Source organism: Rousettus aegyptiacus, unplaced genomic scaffold (genome assembly GCF_014176215.1).
Source record: "Rousettus aegyptiacus isolate mRouAeg1 unplaced genomic scaffold, mRouAeg1.p scaffold_m13_p_7, whole genome shotgun sequence".
Lineage (NCBI taxonomy): Eukaryota > Metazoa > Chordata > Mammalia > Chiroptera > Pteropodidae > Rousettus > Rousettus aegyptiacus.
Window position 1 is genome coordinate 102,769,580 of NW_023416310.1, and position 22,504 is coordinate 102,792,083.

At 34.5% G+C, this 22,504-nt stretch overlaps 1 protein-coding gene across 4 annotated transcripts in view; it reads left to right on the top strand.

The window, feature by feature from the left end:
- KIF3A (kinesin family member 3A) overlaps positions 1 to 20,187 on the top strand; it is a 35,028-nt gene extending 14,841 nt beyond the window's left edge. The window contains exons 6-19 of one of the 4 annotated variants that reach the window (XM_016118464.2): positions 1,657 to 1,796; positions 2,200 to 2,397; positions 2,716 to 2,890; positions 4,005 to 4,103; positions 5,759 to 5,830; positions 7,925 to 7,933; positions 10,854 to 11,010; positions 11,407 to 11,587; positions 11,781 to 11,891; positions 12,231 to 12,356; positions 14,045 to 14,098; positions 14,455 to 14,523; positions 15,093 to 15,217; positions 17,177 to 20,187. In XM_016118464.2, the coding sequence (XP_015973950.1) occupies positions 1,657 to 1,796; positions 2,200 to 2,397; positions 2,716 to 2,890; positions 4,005 to 4,103; positions 5,759 to 5,830; positions 7,925 to 7,933; positions 10,854 to 11,010; positions 11,407 to 11,587; positions 11,781 to 11,891; positions 12,231 to 12,356; positions 14,045 to 14,098; positions 14,455 to 14,523; positions 15,093 to 15,217; positions 17,177 to 17,225 (1,565 nt within the window). In that variant the 3' untranslated portion in view covers positions 17,226 to 20,187. The remainder of the gene's footprint in view (positions 1 to 1,656; positions 1,797 to 2,199; positions 2,398 to 2,715; positions 2,891 to 4,004; positions 4,104 to 5,758; positions 5,831 to 7,924; positions 7,934 to 10,853; positions 11,011 to 11,406; positions 11,588 to 11,780; positions 11,892 to 12,230; positions 12,357 to 14,044; positions 14,099 to 14,454; positions 14,524 to 15,092; positions 15,218 to 17,176) is intronic. The other 3 variants (XM_016118467.2, XM_016118466.2, XM_016118468.2) reach the window with 3 other exon arrangements.
- The last annotated feature ends 2,317 nt before the right edge of the window (positions 20,188 to 22,504 follow it).

Here is a 22,504-nt window from a genome sequence, read left to right on the forward strand (position 1 = left end):
GTACTGCAATAAATATTCTCCTATATACGTGAATTTATATATATGCATGCATACTTATGGGATAAAATTTTTCATACCCTCTTGAAAAACATAAAAATTCAGTTTTTTCTTATTCCAAAATGAATATTTGACGAAAATTAAAGCTGTGAAAGTGTCTTTCATTTTATTTCCATTATGCGATGTGTCAGTAGGTCAGAGCATTGAGTCTCTTTGATTGCTGCAAGCTGTTTTCTCCTAGGGATTGTGAAGTTCAATGTAGGTCACTTTTAATAGCATGTCTATTGTATTTGTTGTCATAACCATAAATACAGAAAAATCACAGTCATTAAAAGCATGCTTTATTTATATAGCAAAAACAAATTAGGTATTTAAAATACTTAATATCATTTTCTTAAATTACATGTTCTCTCCCCTCCAAACTGAAAGACACTGCTACAGTGTGGTTTGATAATTACATAGCTATAAAACGATTCCTACCCTTTGACTCAGTAATTCCACTTTGGAAAATAACATCTCATGGAAATAATCCTAAAGAGAAAGAAAGATATTTGCTCAAAAATGCTCCTTATGAGGGTCTAAAATGGAAAATAATCAAATATCTCTCAGTAAGGGAAGAGCAAAATCAAGCCTTAATAGTTTTTTATATTTTTGGAAAAAAATTCCTAAGTCCATAATTTGACTTTACGGAAAATAGAAAATTATGTCACAAATTCTTGCATTTTCTTTCACAATTTTTCATTTACCTTCCTTCGTCATTGTACTAACATCTGACTTTTCATTTAGCCATATGCTAATACAGAATACCCTTATAATGTTTACATCGTAAAAGCAAAGCTCACGGGAGAGATGTTCTGCATGAATATGTAGTAGGAAGATAGTTTTAGCTTGGGTAAAATTAACACAATACTTTTAAAGTGTTTCGGAATTTAAGAAAAAAAAACCCATACATGCCTACTTTAAAAAACAAAACAGACCTTTTTGTTTACACAATATAGTCCTGTAAATTATTTATAAACACAAACAGTATATTTTGAATAGCTGCTTTTGTTTTATAGAAATATGGTTAGACTGTATATTCCTCTCAACTTTTTTCCCAGCCATCTGTTGTGGGTATCCTTCCAGGTCATACAGATTTACCTTATTTTTTTTTAAAGGACCAGTTAGTAATCCATAGTATGACTAGTCTATACTTGCTTAACCACTGTCATGTTGGTTGTTTCTGATCTCTTGTTTTTGCAAACCATACTTCACTGAATATCCCTGCATCATCTAATGCGTATATGCAAGTGTTTCTGTGGTTTAGAGTCCCAGAACATAATACATTTTAGAGATAGCTGAAATAGCCATTATTTTTCAAATTATTTAACATCTATTTTTTAATGTAAATTAGGGTCTTTTTTTAGCCAGTAATAGTTGGGACAAAAATTAAGTATTTTGTACTAAAATTACCTTTTTAATATGAGACACATTACAAATTCTTTTGTTGTCAACATAAATTGTCAGAAATTTCTAAACAGGCCTCTGCTTTTATGGTTTAGCCATGCCCTCTGGCTTTTGGTTGTGACAAAATTAAGTATTTTAAACCATTCTGGGTATTTAATAATTTTTAAAGGCACTCCGTTGTTTTACTTCCTAAGAATTTCCTTTCTATTCAAGGTTCCGTTGGCGCAACTAATATGAATGAACATAGCTCCCGTTCCCACGCCATCTTTACAATCACTATAGAATGTAGTGAAAAAGGTGTCGATGGTAACATGCACGTCAGGATGGGGAAGCTCCACCTTGTAGATCTTGCTGTAAGTAACAGGATACCACGTAAGGAGCAACTCTTAATGATTTTTTTTTTATCTTGTAAGTGAATAAAAATTCAAGTGAAAAGGTGTGATTTACATATGATTTTTAAGTTGTTCACTTGTGTATGTGTTTAGCTTAATTATGGACTATTTTGAATGTATACAAAAGTAGATAACCTAGTGTGATTGATCGGCCATGTGACTGTCACCCAACTTCAACAGTTAGCAATTCACTGCCAGTCCCGATTCATCTCTACCCTCAGCCACTTTCCTTCCTGTATTATTTTGAAGTGAATTCCAGATATTATGTCAGATATTTTACTGTTATGTTACTTTTTTTAAAGCTTTTCAAAGAATATCCTGTACTTTTTATTTTAGCTCTTTTTATGTCTCTGTTTTTTGCTAGGGTTCAGAAAGACAAGCAAAAACTGGAGCTACTGGGCAGCGCCTAAAGGAAGCTACTAAAATCAATCTTTCGCTTTCCACACTTGGTAATGTAATTTCTGCCTTGGTTGATGGAAAAAGCACTCATGTGCCCTATCGTAACTCTAAATTGACTCGTCTTCTTCAGGATTCCTTAGGAGGAAATTCAAAAACCATGATGGTAAGATATAATTGTTGCTGTAGTTATCAGTCAAATTTAAGATTCCTGTTTATCCCAATGGTTGATATGCATAACATTTTAAAAACTTTTGATTATTTTACTTCATTTGATTTGTGGTTATTCTTCTTCTAGTACACTTCTTCTAGTAGTCTAACCCTTATAGTGTTTTTGGAAACCTGAGTGGTTATGCTCTCTTTTCCAAGAAGGCCAGTGGGGAAGTAGGCTTCAGAAATTCTTTTTGCTATCTTTGTAATGATAGTATTAATTTTAACTGTGTCAAGTGTTAAAATGTTATGTTTTGTATTCTTAATTCAATAGTGTGCAAATATTGGGCCAGCAGATTACAATTATGATGAAACTATCAGTACGTTACGGTATGCTAACCGTGCTAAGAATATTAAGAATAAAGCTAGAATTAATGAAGATCCAAAAGATGCTTTACTTCGTCAATTTCAGAAAGAAATAGAAGAACTGAAAAAAAAACTTGAAGAAGGTAACTTTTTTCCCAAAGTATTAATCTTAATGTTGGCTAAAAATATGTTGCATAACCACTAAGTGTTCTAATAAAAACCACCTATTAAAAATTCCTCAAGTCTCTAACATTGATACTTAAAAGAATATTTTTGCTTAGTAACTTGATATTTAACATACTTTAACATTTCCATATTAAGCTCAAGCAAAATTACATGTTTGTGCGTGTAATTTAAAAAATTCACTTGCTGTAAACCTCCTTTTTAATTCCCATGACCTTTCATAGATTTTATATGACCATATATTAAATAATGAATTTTTATTTGTATGAAGAGACAAATAAGTATATGTGTTTCATTGACTGTGACCAGAGTTCTCTGTGACAGGTATCAGTCAGTCACTATTGTTTGAAGTTAAAGCTATCACAGAATCATGAGTAAATCAGGTTTACTTTAAGCAAAGCTTCATTACTTGGCCTTGAAAATATGCTTTCATACTGAAATTTGAACATGAGATTCTCTTTTGGAAATCCTTTTCTAACAAGATGTTAGAAGGTTAGAAAGTTTGAAGACCTTGTTTATGATGGTGAGAACTTACCAGCCGTCACGAAGTTTTAGGGTGACTCTCCATACCTTCATGGTAAGAACTCGTAGACATAGGGCTCCTTTGCGTACTACATAAACAGAGGGCTTTGAAACTCTTTTCAGTCTGTAGGGAAACTGGTTAAGATCAGATGTGAAATCCAGAGATGCCAACATCACAAACTTTTGGAGAAGGTGATAATTCAGTAAACTCGGGTAAGATTGTTGAGCAAAAGCAGTAATAATTGAGCTGTCTCTTAAATAATGAAATTTGGTGTTTTAAATGTGACCACTAGGTGGTATTTATAGTCAGTATGTTTTAAAGATCTAAAATTTCTTAGATTTGTTGATGTTGAGTTCATACCATTATCTTGCTGACTTAATTTTTAAAATATTTTTTATTGTGATAAAATATACACAACATAAAATTTACCATTTTAACTATTTTTAAGTTTACAGTTCTGTGGCATTAAGTATGTTCATATTGATCTGCAGCCATCATCATCTCCAGAACTGGTATAGAATAGTAATCATCATATTAAATTTCTATTCAAGGGGAAGAAATATCAGGCTCTGATATCAGTGGGTCAGAGGAGGAGGATGATGAAGAGGGTGAGGCTGGAGAAGATGGAGAGAAAAGGAAAAAAAGACGGGGTAAGTTCTTCTTAGTTCTAGAAATTAACTGGGATTGCTGCTTAATGATGGTTCAACATTCCCAGGGCAGTTGAGTGCATGCCTTTTATTTTACCATTTTTAGTTATGATAGCAATTCAAATAGAGGAAGTATGCCATATGTCTGGTTAACTTTGCGTTATGTTTTCCTTCTGTACTGAGCTCCCATTTATAGTTGAATCAGAATATCATATGTTCTGGATTTTTTTTTTTTTAATTTAGAATTGTTCAAATCTGTGATAGTGAATATACCATTTAAAAATTTCATGTAAGGTTTTAATTTTATGTTGGACTCTCATCTGTGTTAGGAACCTAAACTTTTTAGGAAATTAGGATAATATGAATTTTTTCTCAAGCAGGATTAGGCTTTAGAAGTCATTGAATCTTTAATAAATTCGTATAAGAATTCTATTTTTTAATTGTTTTTTTCTTTATAAAATGTACTTTTATTCTCACCTTGTTATTGGGCATATGTTGCCAAGTGTGGATTAAGACTGTTTATTGTGATAAAGGTGTAGACAACATGCAAAAGAGAGAGACATATTATAATGGCCTACATTTCAGATCTTTTTATCCTAAATATTTATTTCAGAACTCTCTTCCATTAACATGGATCATTGTTTTCAAGCTGGTACATATTTTGCTTGTCTTATTAAAATGATCTTGCTGAAAATAAGCCTATCACTGCTTGATCAGGAGTCCCAAATTTAAAAGCTATAAAGATTTTATAACTTCATAAGACAGGAAAAGCATGATATAGAGCAAGCGTTGGCAAAATATAGTCAGCTGGCCAAATCTAGCCCACCACCCGTTTTTTGTAAATAAAATGTTATTAAATAGCCATGCTCATTTGTTTGCATATGGCCTTTGGTTGGCTGTTTTCACATGAGACTGCATGGCCTGCAAAACCTAAGCACTTATTATCTGTATGTTTACAGAAAAAGTTTGCCAACCTCTGATTTAGAGAAATGGTTTTGTGTTCATACCTATTTTTTCACAGAGTAAACTATTCAAAGCTAAAGCAGATAATGGATTTGTTAAAAATAAAATTTTAAATAGAAAAAAATGCCATCATTGCATATGTTAAAATATTTAATAGTAAAGTGTCTTCCTTTCAGGCTTAGAAATCTTAAAATGTTCAGTGAACTTTTCAAAGTTTTGTCATGAAACCTTAAAACATGCCTGATTACATCTGATAGTCCATGTTTTAGAGGGAAACGAGTGAAACGAGACAAACCAACCTCTCTCTAATGAAGGGCAGTTTATCACTTCTATAATTTTAATTGTGCACAACTTTAAATTTTAAAACTCAGTTTCTTTAACCAACTGTCACCAAATGACTTATTATTTTATTCTTGTCTTTCCAACCCTCTGAATTACTGTGTTTTAGGTCAGTAGTGGGGTTTGCCCACAGTTGATGCTTAGAGGAATACAGTTTCTAGTTCCCCTGGTTGGCTTTGTTGTTAGAGAATATTGGCTAGACTACCAAGACTGGTTTTAAGGGAAAGTAAGTTTTAGTTCTTTAATACAAAGCTTGATTGTCCTTTAAAATTCTCTGAATTTTTCTCTGTGTATGTATTCCTTCTCTTGTTTCCTTTTTCTTTGGTTCCCGTTGGGCTCATTTCTTTGTCTTCCAGGCAGTAGCAGCAGCAGTAGTTCAGACTCCACATGTTCTGTCATAGAGAAACCTCTGGATAAGTTCTTGCCTAGTGAGTGGTAGGCTCTTAAATTCTCTAACAGAGCTTTGGCTTTTCCATTACCCATGGGCTTCATTTGAGAAATGCTGCACTGCTCCCTGTCATCACTTAAAGAATACCTGTTGGACTTCTCCTTAGACCAAGCATGTGATAATTCCCCTTCCCCTTCATTGCTTTCAGTTACCCATAATTGTTAAAACATATGCTTAAGCTTATGTTTGAGACAATGGAAGAGAAATTCATGCTTTTGCAATTGAGATAATGTAAAGAGAGCTAGTAAGCTGTATAAAAGAATAATTCTTATTGCTCCTTTTCATGTTTCATGACAAATTTCTAATCCTAGTCAGTATAAGAGACTTCTAATAACAAATCCTGAATTTCGAAAAGTCTAAATTATATTTGGAAGTAACACCAGTGCCCATTATAACATGTCTTACAGTTAATAAACACTTTACACTTTGGTGTCCTCTTCTTAGGGTAGCTTAAGATTGAAAGCTCCCCTCCCCCCTCCCAAAAAAGTAAAATTTGTAGCAAGTAAAGATAAATTGAATAGTATTTTATATCAAATAGCCATCTATCCCTATCTCTAAATTACCTGATTGATTTAAGAAATTTTCTAAATTATGATTTTAGAATTCAGATCCACAAGATGTTTTTGCAGGATCTATTGACTTATTTCCAACCTACAGACTTTTTATTAAACCTTAATTAAATCGAAAAGTATTATTAATTTTATATTTTATTTTCAGAAGGAAAGGGATTGATGCTTGTACTAGTTTGCAGCTTACTGCCTTTTCAAGCATTATCTGTATACTTAACCTTTCAAAACTAATAGCAAAGCATTTGGGTATTGTTCATATGCTTTTAGCATTCTAGAGGAAGAATTCCATGAATATTAAGAATTGTTTTCTCTGTTGACAGTTCTTAAATTTTACCAAAACAATTTCAGAGGATAACATAAAATATACAAAGTTGCCTTAGAATCCATATAGAGGTATTATTTTGTATTATAAACAAATACAAGAAATACAAGAAAATATCTGAGTGGGAGGCATTATAATTTAATTTTCTGTTATAAAACTTAACCTTAATCCTTAAAGACTAGTGATATGAAAGTATGATATGAAATGAGTTGTGCTTTGTTAAATTTAAAAGAAATTTTAGCTCTATTTGTTTACTTAGCAAATGATGTTAAGTTCTTCTGTAGTGATATGGGTGTGTTGAAGTAGAGAGATGCTTGTCCCAGCATGTGGTTACTGTGTGCAACTTGTATGTACTTTCACTTTTAAAAATATGAATGGTCTTTTTTAAGGTGTTCTTTGCTTGAATCATCAATTGGTCATTCACTTCTATAGCATCATTCTTATAATTATCCTTAACAATCTACTAATAGATTGAATGCAAGTTTGTTTTATACAGGTGTACTTCACTTTGTGCAATAAAAATTTTTTTCTGAAAAAGTTGCTTATAAATCAAGTTGGAAAATCAAATGCATTGGGAGAACTTGTTGCCTTTAAAATTTTTTTCATCAAATCCTTTTGTTAATCAAATAATCGCTAAATTACTATGATCTTATTTTGGGTCAGATTTTCTTAAAGAGAGGCACACCTGTAACAGATCCTCATATTGGAAGAACATTGAATTGGGAAATTTTGAACATGTACATTGTGACTTTTGCTACTTTTAACTTATTAACTTTTTAAATTGGCTTAATTTTCTGTTTTGCTCTTTTAGAATACTTCCCGGGTCTGAGCAGGTTCCCAATTCTATGTCTACTGTTGTTATACCCACATGATGCTGAACTGTTATATTGTTTGGGAGTCAGTGTGAGCTCTTGAGATCGATTTGAATTATAATCTTAGGTTAAATTATTATTATCTCTGCTTCAATTACATCTCTAATTGTGTTGATGACTATACTTTACTTTTTATATAAAACTGCTCTTTTCCAGTCTTGATAATGATTTATTTCTATACTTATACAATAAATAAATGCTAGTATACATTTTTCTTTGTTTTACATAAGAATAATGTTTTTCTTTTTTTCCTCCTCATCTCTGTGCATATGCTTCCTGTCTACGATTTGCTTACTACTTCTTATTGAAAGATCAAGCAGGTTGGTGTGATTGATTTGCACTCCACATGGTATAATTATTTAAACTTAAAAGAATTTTGTCATTTAATTATATTACATTTTTTAAATTTAATATTTTTATAAGGTAAGTATCCATCTTTTGTATTTAAAAAAATCTTTCTACTTTAGCTTTTAACAAAAAACAATTTCTAAATTATTTTTAAAAATTTACTTGGGTTTTTATTGAGGAAGATATTAGGAACATTCTTGTTTCCAAATTATCTTTTTAGGGGAACAATTCAGAAGTATTAGATTGACATTGACAAACATACATGATGTGCTAGACCTAATTAACAAAATAGACAAAAATAAATGTATCACCAGAACCAGATGGCATAATCTTTTTTCCTAAATTCTTAAGGACACATTAAGCCAAATTTTGGAAATATAAATTATTTCACAGTCAAGTATTTTTTTCCTTTTTTTTTTTAAAAGTGAGATATCAAATGCCTGGTTATGTATGCCCATGAGTGTTTTTGTAATGAAAATTAAATTAATTCGATTAACTATTCTCTGAGATTCTTCCCTTTAACTCTACCTTGCCAAAGTTCACCTTCACAGTTTTGGGTAGAGCACATGGCACAGGGCAATTAAAAATATTCCTATTTGTCTTAATTACTCTATGACATTAACAGTATTTTTAGATTTACTTATCTGAAACCTCAGGCTGAATTCTATTATGCAGTATTAGAAGAAGCACCATTTTTTGTTTGTTTGGTTTGGTTATGATCTTTTAAAAAATTAATGTAACTGTGACTTTTAGTGATGTCACATTTTTAAGTGCCTGGTTTAGGAGAGTTGGTACATATTTATATTTAGCTAAAATATTATTTGGGGAGAAATATAATGATTTATCAGAGTAATTCTGGCAATAATATGTTACTGAAATATTAGACTTTTGAAATTGAACCCAGCTATGTATACGTGGTCATAAAAAGAGCACACAATAAGATCTTTGTTGCTACAGCATCGGTTGGAAATTATTTCCTGGATGGTTTTGAATAACTAATGCAGTTTAGGCATAGTAGTAATTCATCAACAGGCATATGATTTTGTATTTCTACATATAAAATCTTTTTATTTCACTGCCTCATAATGGGTTTGGAGACTATGTTTTTAACTGTTAACAAAACAATTAGAACCCTGCAAGCCTAAAATATTAACTTATATATGTTGATCAGATCATTTCCTCTATAACGTCAGTATTCATGTCTTCACACATTATTATTATTATTATTATTTTTTTTGTCTTAACATCACTGCCATTTTTTCTTTAAATATTTGTAATTCTGAGGTGGAAAGAAAGTTATAATTTATTACATATGCATACATTTTGTACCTGAACTTAAACTTTTTCCCCTTTAATTTCTAAGAAACATTGCCAATAGGAAATTCTTTCTAGGAATTCATTTACAATAAGGGTTAGATTACTTTTCTGAATGACCTTTTAACAGTGTAATTCAGGACACCCAGGTGGCTGTGCCACAGAGGCCGCAGAATCAGGTCTCCATCCCGACCTGGAATGCAATGAATCACACCACACCGAAGCATGACTTTGGATCACTGCTTTTATTTACTCTTTTATTTAGCTTATTTGTTTTGTGGCTTAAGTTTGCTTTGGACTTATGTTTCTATGGGAATGAGGGCTTAATATATTTTAATCCCTTAGGGTTTTTAATATAATTTTATTCTAAAGAATTAAAGCCTATAAATGATTCTCCGTCTCATGGTTCCAGAAAGAATGCATTCAGATACATATCTCCATCATCATTATTTTTCAGTTCTCTTTCCTTGTTAGCAGGAGGGGTTAGCTTTTGGTGGAGACATTAACAGTTTATCTGGTTTACACTCTTCTGTGGTCCTTTGGGAAGGAAGTTAATGACAGAAAGCTTTCAGGAGAGTCTCAGACCAGTTCTGCGAAAAGTTTGATCGTTTTTCTGAAGGAAAGTATGTTTCAAAGAAATTGTGTTACCAGAAATGAATGATGTTTGACTCAGTTTCATAACCAGTTTAATCTGCTAGTTTTTATTTTCTTTTTGATTTTTCATTTTAATCTCATGATTTTGAGATCCAGGAAACTTTTATCTAATAGTATATATAACAATTTAATACTCTTATTTATGCTATTTGTATGTAAAACACTACTAGACATTATAATAAACATTATAATAAAAATAATTGCAAGCTGTATTTCCAGCTTTATTATTTTGTAGCATTTCTACTTATTTGACATTTGTCATGTTTTACCTGACTTAGGGAGATTTAAGGCTTTGCATCTGACATAATAATGTTATTTTAGTTATGCATTTAAGATATGTCACGACAGCTCAGCAACTGTAAAACGCCTGGTTAATTACTGTGTAACTGTACTATGTAACAATATAGATTTTTTTCCTTTATTGTTACATAGTACTTTGAGTCCTGCCTGATGATTTTATATGTTCATTTTATACCTATATGTGACTTTTACTTATTAATTTAATATATTTGGGGAGGTGTTTTGAGGAGCCACTTGATTTTGTACCTGATTATCAGAAAAAAGTAATCATATTGCTTTTTTGATCATGTATATTGTTTGGGAACACATAGATTTTTGCTTTTTTAATTTATTTGGCTTTCCTGTTAATCTCTTTTTTTCTTTTCCCCCACTGCTCATCTGTTTTGCTTCTCTTTCATTTACTTTTGTTGTTAGTTATCACTGTACAATTAGGCGACAGTTCGAATTTAGCAATTAGTTAAAACGTTATTCTGGGAACATCAAATATATTATTCATTTGATTTCCTTAAAATGTTGTTATTTGATTTTATATTATTGAGGAATATACCGTAAAGATGAAGAGAATTTGTACAAGTCTGAAATGTTGGCTCTAAAATGATCGTTGCAATTAAATGACTCAAATAGGTAAAAAGAAAGTTTCCCCAGATAAGATGGTTGAAATGCAAGCAAAAATTGATGAGGAGAGAAAAGCACTTGAAACAAAGCTCGACATGGAAGAAGAAGAAAGAAACAAGGCTAGAGCTGAATTAGAGAAACGAGAAAAAGATCTTCTTAAAGCCCAGTGAGTATCACTGAAGTGAGATAGACTCGTGATTTAAATTTCTGGTATTTTTCATAGGATGTAAAAGCAAGAAAGTTGAATAGTAATTAAAAGCTTGATATTTGTCTCCAGAGTACCTATTTTTGGATAGAAGATTTCATCGTGTATATTGTATATATAAAAATTATATCTCTTTTGATTGTTTCCTCTCAATGTGGGAGGAAAAAAAAAATCAGTGGATTCTAATTAGTTATAATTAAATCATAATACTACCCAGTGCTATAATTTGATAAGGATATTATGTAACTATATTCCTGTTGAAATTTTGCATCCAAACTCTAGTTAAATTTTGGGAAATCATGTTGGTAGAATAGTAGATAATCGATGGATATAGAGTATTCTCATTTTAATCAACAGACAAGAGCATCAGTCTTTGCTAGAAAAATTATCTGCACTGGAGAAGAAGGTAATTGTTGGTGGTGTTGATTTGTTGGCAAAAGCTGAGGAACAAGAGAAACTTCTTGAAGAATCTAATATGGAACTGGAAGAAAGGAGGAAGAGAGCTGAGCAACTTCGCAGGGAACTTGAGGAAAAAGAGGTGATGCGATTTTTTTGGCCTAAGGTGTTTAATTGTTTTGTGTGAAAAGCGAAATATCTATACTCTGGATAAAATTTTAAAGCAGATCTATGGGTTGCGCTGAAGGTAATAGTTGCTAAACATTTATATTATTTGTTAAATAAATTTGTGGTTTAATGAAAATTATTCTGAAGTTTATCCATTTTTTTCATAGCAAGAACGCTTGGATATTGAAGAAAAATATACCAGTTTGCAAGAGGAAGCGCAGGGAAAGACCAAGAAATTAAAGAAAGTTTGGACTATGCTGATGGCTGCGAAGTCAGAGGTCGGTCTCTTAGAAATTACTTCTTAATGTAGTTCTGAATTTTTTAAAAAAGAATTTCTTAGAATATGATTAAGAATCCTGAAGAAATTATAATGTGTTTCCAATTTTAAAGAAAAATTGTTTCCTTTATATGCAATTTTTAATTTTAGTTATTAAATGAAATTGTTTATTTCTAGCCTTAACCTGTGACGTGGACTAGACAGGGGGAGCGTCACTCTGCCCATTGCTTTTGTGAAAGAACTGGGCGAGCTCATCCTAGACCAGTGCCCTGGGTCAGATTCAGCTGTTTTGTACTTAAAATCTTATTGGTTCTTAGTATCCTCGTTGCTTTTCCTGTAGATGGCTGATCTCCAGCAAGAGCATCAGAGGGAGATCGAAGGCCTACTGGAGAACATTCGACAGCTTAGCAGAGAGCTTCGGCTTCAGATGCTTATTATCGATAACTTTATACCTCAGGATTATCAGGTAAGAGGGAAGTCTTCTGACCTAGATATTAGGTCACTGAGTTGGGGTTAAGGAATAAGGAAATATAATTTGTCATTTCATTGGGGTAAATATTTACATTTCAGTTGACAATAAAATTTTTTCGAACTAACACCAGCACATTTCACTTCAGCTGTTAACTTTTCTTAATACATAATTCTCTGTTTGAGTACCTCAGTATCTAAAGAATTTCTCAGCCCTTTGGAAGAATCCAGATTCATGTACACTTGGCCCTTGAATAGTGTCATTTCATCATAATGTAAAAAATATTGATTCCTGGCCAGGGCCACTGTCTATGTCGGGTTGGCATATCTCCCCATGTCTGCGTGGTTTGTCTTCATCTTCCTCCCACATCCCAAAGATTTGCACGCGAAGTAACTCATGTGTCTGCATTGTCCCAGTCTGAGTTTGTGTGTGTGTGCATGTGATGCCCCCGGCGATGAGAGGGCTTTCTGTTTAAGGTGGGTGCCTGCTTTGCATCCTGAGCTGCTGGGATAGGCTCCAGCCACCCGTGAATATTTTTCCCCGAATTGGCTTAAACGAGTTGGAAAAAATTATCTTACTTGTCTTTACTAATCTTAAGTGTATGTATAGCTCACATTTACTTCAGTGTTTAATATTAGAAGTGTTTTAGGTCTTTATTAGAAGTTTGGTGATGTTTTCGTGACCAGAGATATGCCATAGAAGCTTAACTTTTGCTTATATCAATTAACCTATGGTAAAACTGGTTTCGTTATATGTCGTTTTGCTTAAAGTCGCAGTTTCCAAGAACCTACTGATGACGTTAAGTGAGGACTTGCTGTTATTGCAATCAGAATCAAGGTGTAGGTCCTGTTTATTCATTCAGTGTTTTTTATTCTATAAATAGAATAAGCAGAACTCCTGTACCAACTTTTTATCCCTGATTATGGATGCTAATTCTGTGTGTGTGTGTGTGTGTGTGGTAAAATATACATAACAGAAATTGACCATTTTAACTACTTTTAAGAGTAAATTTTAGTGACATTAAATGTATTTACAGTGTTGTACAACCATCACCGTTATCCATCTCCAGGTAGATGCTAATTCTTAGTGTAATTTAAAAATCTGAGTCTCTGTTTTTTTTAACTTAAAATTTTTATCTTTCCATTACATTTTAGTAAACTTTAACATACCGATCTTTTTTAGAAATTTATTTTAAATCTGTATTTAGCTCTAAGTGATTTGTCTGAAAATAAGCCGTAGTATTTTTTCCCTTTGGACCTCAGGCGCACAGTATTACTCTTTGGTTCTTGGTACACTCCTCTTATTGGTCCTTGAATGGCCTGCTTTGATTTAGTTAGTTATTTTGTAGTGAACTCATTACCCGAAACAAAAGTGAGGACCGTAACAGTAACCTGTTTCCAATCAAATGGCTCCTTCTCCCCTTTTCTGTCCATTTGCCTCTTACAGCTCAAGGTAACCATCATCCTGAATCCCACGTTCTTCATTTCCTTGCTTTTTATCTTTATATGGTTTAATTGCATCTGTGTACATTTCTTAAAAGCATATATTTTTAAATTTATGAAAAGTGTATCATGTAGTACATTAAGTTTTGAGACTCTTCTCCTTAATTTATTAAGATTTTAGTTCCATGAATATTTTTCAATATTTTAAATGTTTTTAAAGACTGTCTTTGACTCTTTTGAAAGGAAATGATTGAAAACTACGTGCATTGGAATGAAGACATAGGAGAATGGCAACTGGTAAGTATTACCTTTATCTTTTCATGTAATACTTGCAGAGTACTTCCTGTAGACTATGAATTTTGCTGACTTTCATGGGGAGAAAGGTAGTCCAGAGGATGAATCAGATGAGAATCTGGTAGGGTGGATAAGATGTTTTTTTTCTAATGACTGTATTATAACACACATGATATTGGGTAGAAATGGTATAGGTCAGGGCTACATAGGACTGAATGACCTCTGGGCCCCGTTCTGTTCCAGCATTCAAGTCATGTTTTATGAGTGTAACATCAGTATATCTCAAAGCAATTTGTTTATTCACAGTCTTAATTGCTAATTGTGACAATTGTCCTCTGCTTCTTTTTTCCTTTTTTGAGAAATGTGTTGCCTACACAGGAAATAACATGAGGAAGCAGACTCCAGTTCCTGATAAAAAAGAGAAAGATGTAAGAGTGCTTCCCCCCCCCCCAAAAAAAAAAGTACAGTTGTTTCTTTATAGGAATGTGGGTCACGGTGTTATGAACATGAGAGCTTTTAATCAGCTCTGCTGAAAAGTTGGCTCCTCTTTTGGTAATAGAGGCTCTAGGATGGGGTCGTTATTGGGACAGTTCTGCTCACCTCAGTCATAAGGCAGGTTTATTTCTACCACAAGAGTGGCTCAGAGTCATCTTTGAAGCCACTCTTCCACACCTTTCTGAGTCATGGGGGTATGGTTAGGGAGAGTGTTATTTTCAAAGCTAGTCCTTTTTAAAGCTGTTAAAAATAACAGCTTTAGGGAGGACAGCAGCAGTTCCTTTTTACTACTAAGGAATTTTTAGTAGTAAATTTATGTTGTGCTTCTTCACCAATCCTTGGTGAATGCATTCGAGATAAATGACATTAGAAGAAGATATCTTTAGACATTTATGTAGTCTACTGTGGTTTTTTTCCTAGACGTTTATTCAGTATTGTACATCTTTCCCCAAACCCGATTTCAGTTCTCCTCAGAGTGTCTGGCACTTGTTTCCTTTTCCAGCCCTTTGAAGCAGACCTTTCCCACGTGTATCTTGCCTATACTGAGGAGAGCCTCCGGCAGTCCTTGATGAAGTTGGAGCGGCCACGGGCCTCAAAGGGAAAAGCAAGGCCAAAGACAGGGAGAAGGTAAGGACTGTCTTTGAGTCCCGTGAAGTAAAGGCAATGGGATCTGCTAACTAGATACAGTTAAAGGAAATTTATCAGTGTTCTTATGTAGTTATGACTTGAGCAAATAAAACCTTGCTAAAGGATTAAAGTCTTCTAACTTCTTTAGCCTTCCTGAGTAATGGAATTTATTTTTAATGTATTTTGTTCTTTCCAAATGTCTAAGTCACCTACCGTCTTAATTCCTTGATTCTTACACTGATTTTTCTAGTGAGATGCTAATTAATTTGCTTGGTTAGACTCCCAAGGTGTTGTATTCAGCTGATTCATTTTTCTATCTTAAACATTATCCCAAGAACCTCGATTTCCTCAGTCAGGAGTTAAAACTTCTCCATCTTCCCCTCCTCTTTGGGTGCTGAGTGGTCTGCATATGTCATAACATAAACCTAGGGAAGCCAGGATCTGTGAGCCTTGAGCTGGAGCTTGTTTCTTCTTTTCCTGCCCTCCATCAAGTACTGCTTAGCTTACGTAAGCTGAATGTAGACTTTGGGGCTCCTGAAATGAGAGGAAATAACAAACTGATTTTTTTCCATGCTTTGAGTACATAGACTTTTGAGTTATGTGTAGGGTGAAGTTGTATGATTTTATGCCTATGATCTCGTAGGCATAACCTAACATTTATAAATTTGGACAGTTGAACTCAGGGAGAAGAAATCAGTAGCATATTAAAAGTGCGCAGATTTTTACATTCTTTAGCATTTACGTTAAATGTTAAAAGCCAGGGGTTAAAAACTTTATATTCCAGCAGAAGCCATGCATAATGAATGTAATATTAATGAACAAAGCATAGCAGTTCAAAGAAACACAGATCCCTCTAGATGTTTCGCTTTTCCACTTCTAATAGAGATATTTTCCTCTTAACTCTGAAGTTAGTAAGAAAAATAACAGTACAAGTATGGTGATAAACGGTAAGACAGTTGGCCTCAGTGCAGTCAACAACTTAGAAGTGGTGGGGACCGGGCAAAAGGGAGAGCAGTCTGGCTGAGGTGAGTTGCCGCCACCCGTCTCCTAGTAGGGGTTTTGGGAACAGAGGGCCCCTTGTTTCTGAACCTTCTTGGTTCAAAGGAGAAACCAGAAATTGAATTATTTATATGAGATCCCTCAGTTTTTAGTCACTTTTGAAAACTGTGTGGACCTAAAGCAAACAAATAATTTGATGAGGTATTTAGATACGGTTTTCAGAATGCTTGTTTAAAAATATATACCTTTATGATTTAACAACAACAAAAGTACATGTGAGCCAACATTAGATCAGCCAAATGCAGCATCTCTGTGAACCAGAATTAGCCTGCTGTGTTATAAAAATAATAGATGGCCATAAACACAGATGAATATACACAATAAGTGGTGTATTGATATTACGTTACATGTTTGTGTTCAGTGCGACGTTCCTCATTAGAAATGATAGTTCATTGTGCTAAGCAAAATTGCAGTAAACGTGGCACATTAATGTGGCATTTCCATCAGTCCCTGCACGTGCATCTGTGCGGTGTTACCTCAGGTGATGTGTGTCTCTGATTTTCACGGAATAAACTCGCACTGTTAGCATACTCTGGAAGAGATTGGCCTGGGGTGGCGGGGGTGGGGGTGGGGGTGGGGGGAGTGGTGGTCGGTCTGGCAAGCGTGCAGCCTCTTGGCCTGGCCATGCTGTCTAGTCCGGATTTGGAAATTGTCACCCACTTAGTCCCTTACCACCTCGGGTAGGAGGTGGAGTGCCATGTTCTTGTACTTGCTCTAGGTGACCTTCCCTAGCCTGAAAAAAAATGGGCGTGGATTGATTTCCTCACATAGTCACACATGTCCAACTGTGGCCTGTCTCTAAACTATGGCTGCTTCCCCATATTATCCACTACGTAGTGTAAAGTGTTTGCATTTCAGTCTTTTAGGAAAGCATTTATGTTGTTTTTCTTCTCCAAACAGAAAGCGTTCTGCAAAGCCCGAAACTGTGATTGACTCTTTACTTCAGTAAGTGTAACAGACTGAAAATCTCAATAAAAATTAGTGACAATCTCATGCCTGGACAAAATCTTTAATTAAAACACTGAAGACTTCTGTGTAATTTCAAATAATGGAAGCTGTAAATCATGGAGTAAGACTGGAATAATTTGTCTAATAACTTTTAGTCTATATATGTTAAGTTAATATAACATTAAAAGTGCACAACTGGTCATTGTTCAAATTGTCGTATTACTTCGCAGTTTATACTCTACAGGGAAATTGGGGAAGCAGCTCATACTATAAAGAGTTGCAGTTTAAATGTATACAGATATCTTCTAGTAATTTACTCAACTACTGTATATTTAGATAAACAAATATTCAAAATAGAAAAAATGTGTGTCCTGTTTTGCACCCACAGTAGCAGTTCTAATTGTCCTGTATTAGGCTGTTATATATGAATGTATGGGCTGCAAAACTAAGAAACGATCCAATCCTCATACTCTGTCTAAATATGTTCTCATTTTTATATTGTCACTCATTGCATTTTAAATACTGGATGACTGATCTTATTGATCTGTAGAAAATTTATAATTTGACAGTCAGTCTTTAGAAGTATACATGTTTAACAAACAAAAGTTGAAAATATGTTTCATCTGGACCTCTCCACTTTTTTAAGTTGAATATACTTTTTTGTTCTGGTTTCATGTTCTCCTGAAGCATTGAATTTATACCTAAATATAAAGGAGTCACAGATACAGAAAATTAGAAGCTAAACACTGGTCACTCATCTTGCCCATATGTGTCTATTTTTCAAGTGTGATTAATGGATGCTTTCCTTCGAGTTCTAGATTTTGATGGAAATTGCTCTGTAACTCCCAACTGAGAAAGGTGTCCATTTTCCAGAGAAAATAACCAAAGCAAGAAAAATATCTTTTAATCCTTTGCCTTTAAAATACTTTTTGTTTTTCTTTATATTTTATTAAAAGAAAATATTATTCCCTGAATTTCTTCTATTGACAAATCCAGTTAGCTATATTCCTCTAAAAATAGAAATTACTTTTATAGTAAAATAAGTTGAAATAGAATTTTGTTTTTTCATTGTTGGCTGCTTACAATTTTTTTATTTTTTTGAACATTATGCTATACCTACACCACTTAATATATCTTATGAATTTTAAACTTATGTAATCAGCCCTAAAACACATTGGTTGCAAGTTTCGAGACTTCATAAATTAGTATTTATTAAGTTAACGTTATTTTAAGAAGTTTGGTTAAATATTAGTTTATAATTACAAAGCTGTACAGAGTGGGGTGAGTGAAGGTGGTGGACTTGTGAGGTGATAGTAAAAATGTGTCCACAGACTGAAAGTGCATCCCAAAGGTGGGCACGAAACATCCTGTGCATGGTGCGTATTTTCTAGGTGATAAGAATTGCATTTAACGGGCAGTGTTTTCTTTGTAACGTGTAAGATAGTTAGAAGATTATAACTTACTCCGTGGGGCATTGTTTACGTACTGTGAAGACTTGAGGTGAATTTATGTCTTGTAAAAGTTGTGTGTGAGCAGAATGTCTTGGCAATTTTGATGCACATTTAACTCTGTAATACTCTAAAGAAATCCTAATTTTACCAGGAGAAAGAAGAGATGAATACTTCTTTGAAAAGTCCACATTTCTAGCCTTTACTATCCAGTTAATAAGAAAGGAATAACTTTGCATTAAGCTCTAAAACATTATAGAAAATTTAAGCCAGTATGTTAGGTTTTTTTTCTATTCCGTTTCACTGCAATAATGAAAAGCAACCTATAAAAAGTCAAAGTGTTGAGAAATTTAAAAAATAATCTGCTTTAACAGTTTTTTTAAAGCATTTATGTTAAAACTGATTATACCAGATGGACAATAAATATTCATCTTATGAAATACCAAAATTAGATCTTTGAGGCAGGCCTGAGTAATCCATATGAAAACACGGACAGTGACTTTAGAGCTATTGATTTAGTGCCAGTCCTCACAGTCCTGTGGTTTCTTCACATTTACTGTGTCTTTGTGCACACATGAAATATTTCGTAACTTCAGTCTTAATTTCATAAAAGGAGATCAATGAACAGACTTGCCCATTATATGAAATCAGCAGATTTAAAATAGATTTTTGAATGGGTATTTTCTTTTTAATTTAAAAAAGTAATATTTATTACTTGGTAGAGGTTGTTTGTGATACGTTCTTTAATAAACCTTGTAATTATCTATACTACTAATTAGGATATTAAAACAATAATATTCCCCATTTTTGTTTAGATCATTATAAAGTATAAAATTAATCAAAGGAGGGGAGAGTCTGCATCTATGTGTTTTTCCTGCAAATAGAATCCATTCGACAAGCCGTGTCATCCACTTTCTAGGAAAAGGAGCCCTTTTTCGTAGTAAGAAATTCGTTACTTTGGTGTTGGCAGATGGTGCCGCTTTATTTGTAACATTTTTAAAATTATGATTATGGTTTTGGGGTTGTTTTTTGTTTTGTTTTATTTCCTTTTAGTCTTTTAAAAGTGTCTTTCCCCTTAACTCTTACCTGAAGGAAAGTCCCTCTCTTTCCTACAGGGCTGTGAATTAAGGAATGGGTGGGGTTTACATTTAAGCACGCCAGTGTCTGCCTGATTTCTTGATGTATACATTTGTTTTCCTTTTTAGTTATTCTTTGTTCTTAAAATGCTACAAGAAAACATAGGTCTTCCTAGTGCCTTCGAGCTTATACTGTAGTCTGACTGATTTACTGTAGTCTGACTGATTTAAATCATTAATGACTTCAAAAGTATTATTACACTACTGTATACTGGCCAGAATTACAAATCGTACAGCGAGTTTGTTGCATTCCTTTCAAAAGCCACACTTCCATTGTATTTTATGTATAAATTGTATTTGTTCAAGTTGTATATGTTGATATTGTATATATATGTGCAGCATGAGTAAATAAATAAAAGTGTTTGCCTAACGCCGGTAATAGTGGTCTGCGTCTTTACGGAATTCCTTTCGTGTTTGCATCCATCCTGTTGGCAATAGGCTTGCCCTTTGTGCTTGGCACCTGGGTTTCGCATGGTTGAGGTGGGCCTGAGTAATTTCACACCCAGAAACCACCGTAAGACAATAATGGGAGAGATGTTTTTGAACACGCTTCTTCTCATTGATAAACTTTATTTTCACCAAAAATGTTTCTACCCAGTTTCATTATCCTTTTCTCATTGGGTGATTGAGAACAGAAACTTGAAATGTGCATGTGGAATATATCTCACCAAAAAGTAAAAGGAGACATTTCCAAGTGGTAACCGTGTGATCTCTTTCAGAACATTTTAATGAGCTTAAAATATCTCTAAAGCAATAATATTGCTTGGATTATTGTTCATCTTGGGTTCTTTTGACAAACATTTATTGGTTTCCAGGCAGAGCGCTAGGAGGCCTTAAGAAATTCAGAGATCATTGAGAAGTTTTGATTTTTGTAGGCAAATTTCAAAGGACTTAAATGTGCTTTCTGTGTAGGAAAGGAGACTCCCCTGGCCGTTTTAGGCTTGCTCTCCCTTCCCAGCTGCTAGCTTATGTAATAAACTCCTACACGTGTGTAGGATGTGAAAATAAATGAAAGGCCTGCCATGGCATAAGATAGTAAATAGTGCCGCCTTCGCACCCCTCTGCCCTTCTCCTGGGTTGAGTCTTGGAGCTATGACACTTTCATCAAGCAACCTGGTCCATCCCATCTTTTCCTGAAGACCCTCCAGAAATCTTTTTTTAAAACCCAAGCTCGAACAACCCACTGTCAGCCTCAGGGACCACGGTTAGCCTGTGCCTAGGGGAGCAGTTAACACAGCTCTGAAAGCCACAACTTACAGGAGCTGGAGGAGCCTTCTAAACACATTCGTTATAACATTATCTGAATGTCTCATTCTTAAGCTGTTTCATTTGCAAAGCAAATCAGATATTCAGTCCTCCTTCGGAAGTTGAACAAATGTGTGGGAAAATGATTATGAAGAGGCTACTTCAAAAAGAACCTGTTTCCTCTCAGCATTTATCTTGGGCTTCCTGTGACCCAATCTTCAAGCTACTTTTATCAACATTATCAGAACATCACTTTGTCTTACCCAAACGCGTTTATGGCTCTAAAGAATATGACAGATCAGACATCCTTCCACACCTGCTCCCCTCCCCCACCTCTTTTTAAGAGGGCTGGGGAAATTTTAGTTTTTAATCAAAGGCTTTATTTCTCCAATTGTACAAAGGAATTCAACTGGGACTTTACAACTGAATACGGTCTTTCTCAGAGTTGATACCAATCTCAGCAAGAGGATATTGCCTAACCCAACCCAAAAGTACCAGAGTCATCACAGAAATATTATGTTGACCTGGATTTCTATTCCAACATGAGTTATGCTATTTTGGTCATCAGGTGTCTTCTGGATTTACTGTGCGCCTACCCTGTGCTGAGCAGAAGGTCCTTAAAGCTCATAGACTTCCCAAGGGGGAGGTGGCCCTGTAAATGGAGAATGGCAACGTGGCCCATCGAAGGCTGTAGTGAAGAGGGTGAATGGTGAGCTGCCTAGCACAGCATTTTCCTTAGCAGCTAACGTTGTGCCTAGCTCAGTCTACCTGACTGAAAGGGCAGAAAAGTCTTCTCAGGGGAAGAGCCGATGAGGCGTTAAAACCGTCCAACACGTGGGGAAAGGTGTTCCAGGTGGAAGGAGCATTGTGAGTCTGGATGCCATGCGCTTTGGTCATATATTTGAAGTAGGACAAAGGGCTGGGGAGAGCTGAGCCTGCAATGGAAAGGAATAGGCCAGTATCCTACCGTGAGTTTCTGTGAGCCGTGGGAAGCCACACAAGGATTTTAGGTGGGTCACTCACATCGTTTGTGTTTTAGAGAAACTGCTGCCAAAAAGATTGTGAAGAATTGGAAAGGAGGGTGCTGGGAGGGCAGATGATATACAGCTGTGCCCGAGGCTGAACTGGCCACAAGCCAGAGCTGCAAACCTCCCTGCCTCTTCAGGTGGCTCTCCTGCACTCACGACTGGTACCTCGACTGATGGAATACATGTCTTCTCTTTATTCACGTTGCCTAGCAGGTAGCCAGGTGTGCGGTCAGCACACGAAATGTACTTGTGTTTGGTTTAACACTGGCTATTGGAAACAAGAAAGGAACAGACCACTCAGAGATAAAGTTGAACTAGGAAGAAGTTGACAGGAAGGATGGATTAGAAGAGAATTATTTCAGAAAGCTAAAGTGAGAATATCTGAGAGCTTAGGGTAAAGACAGTTTCAGGAAATTCTCAGCA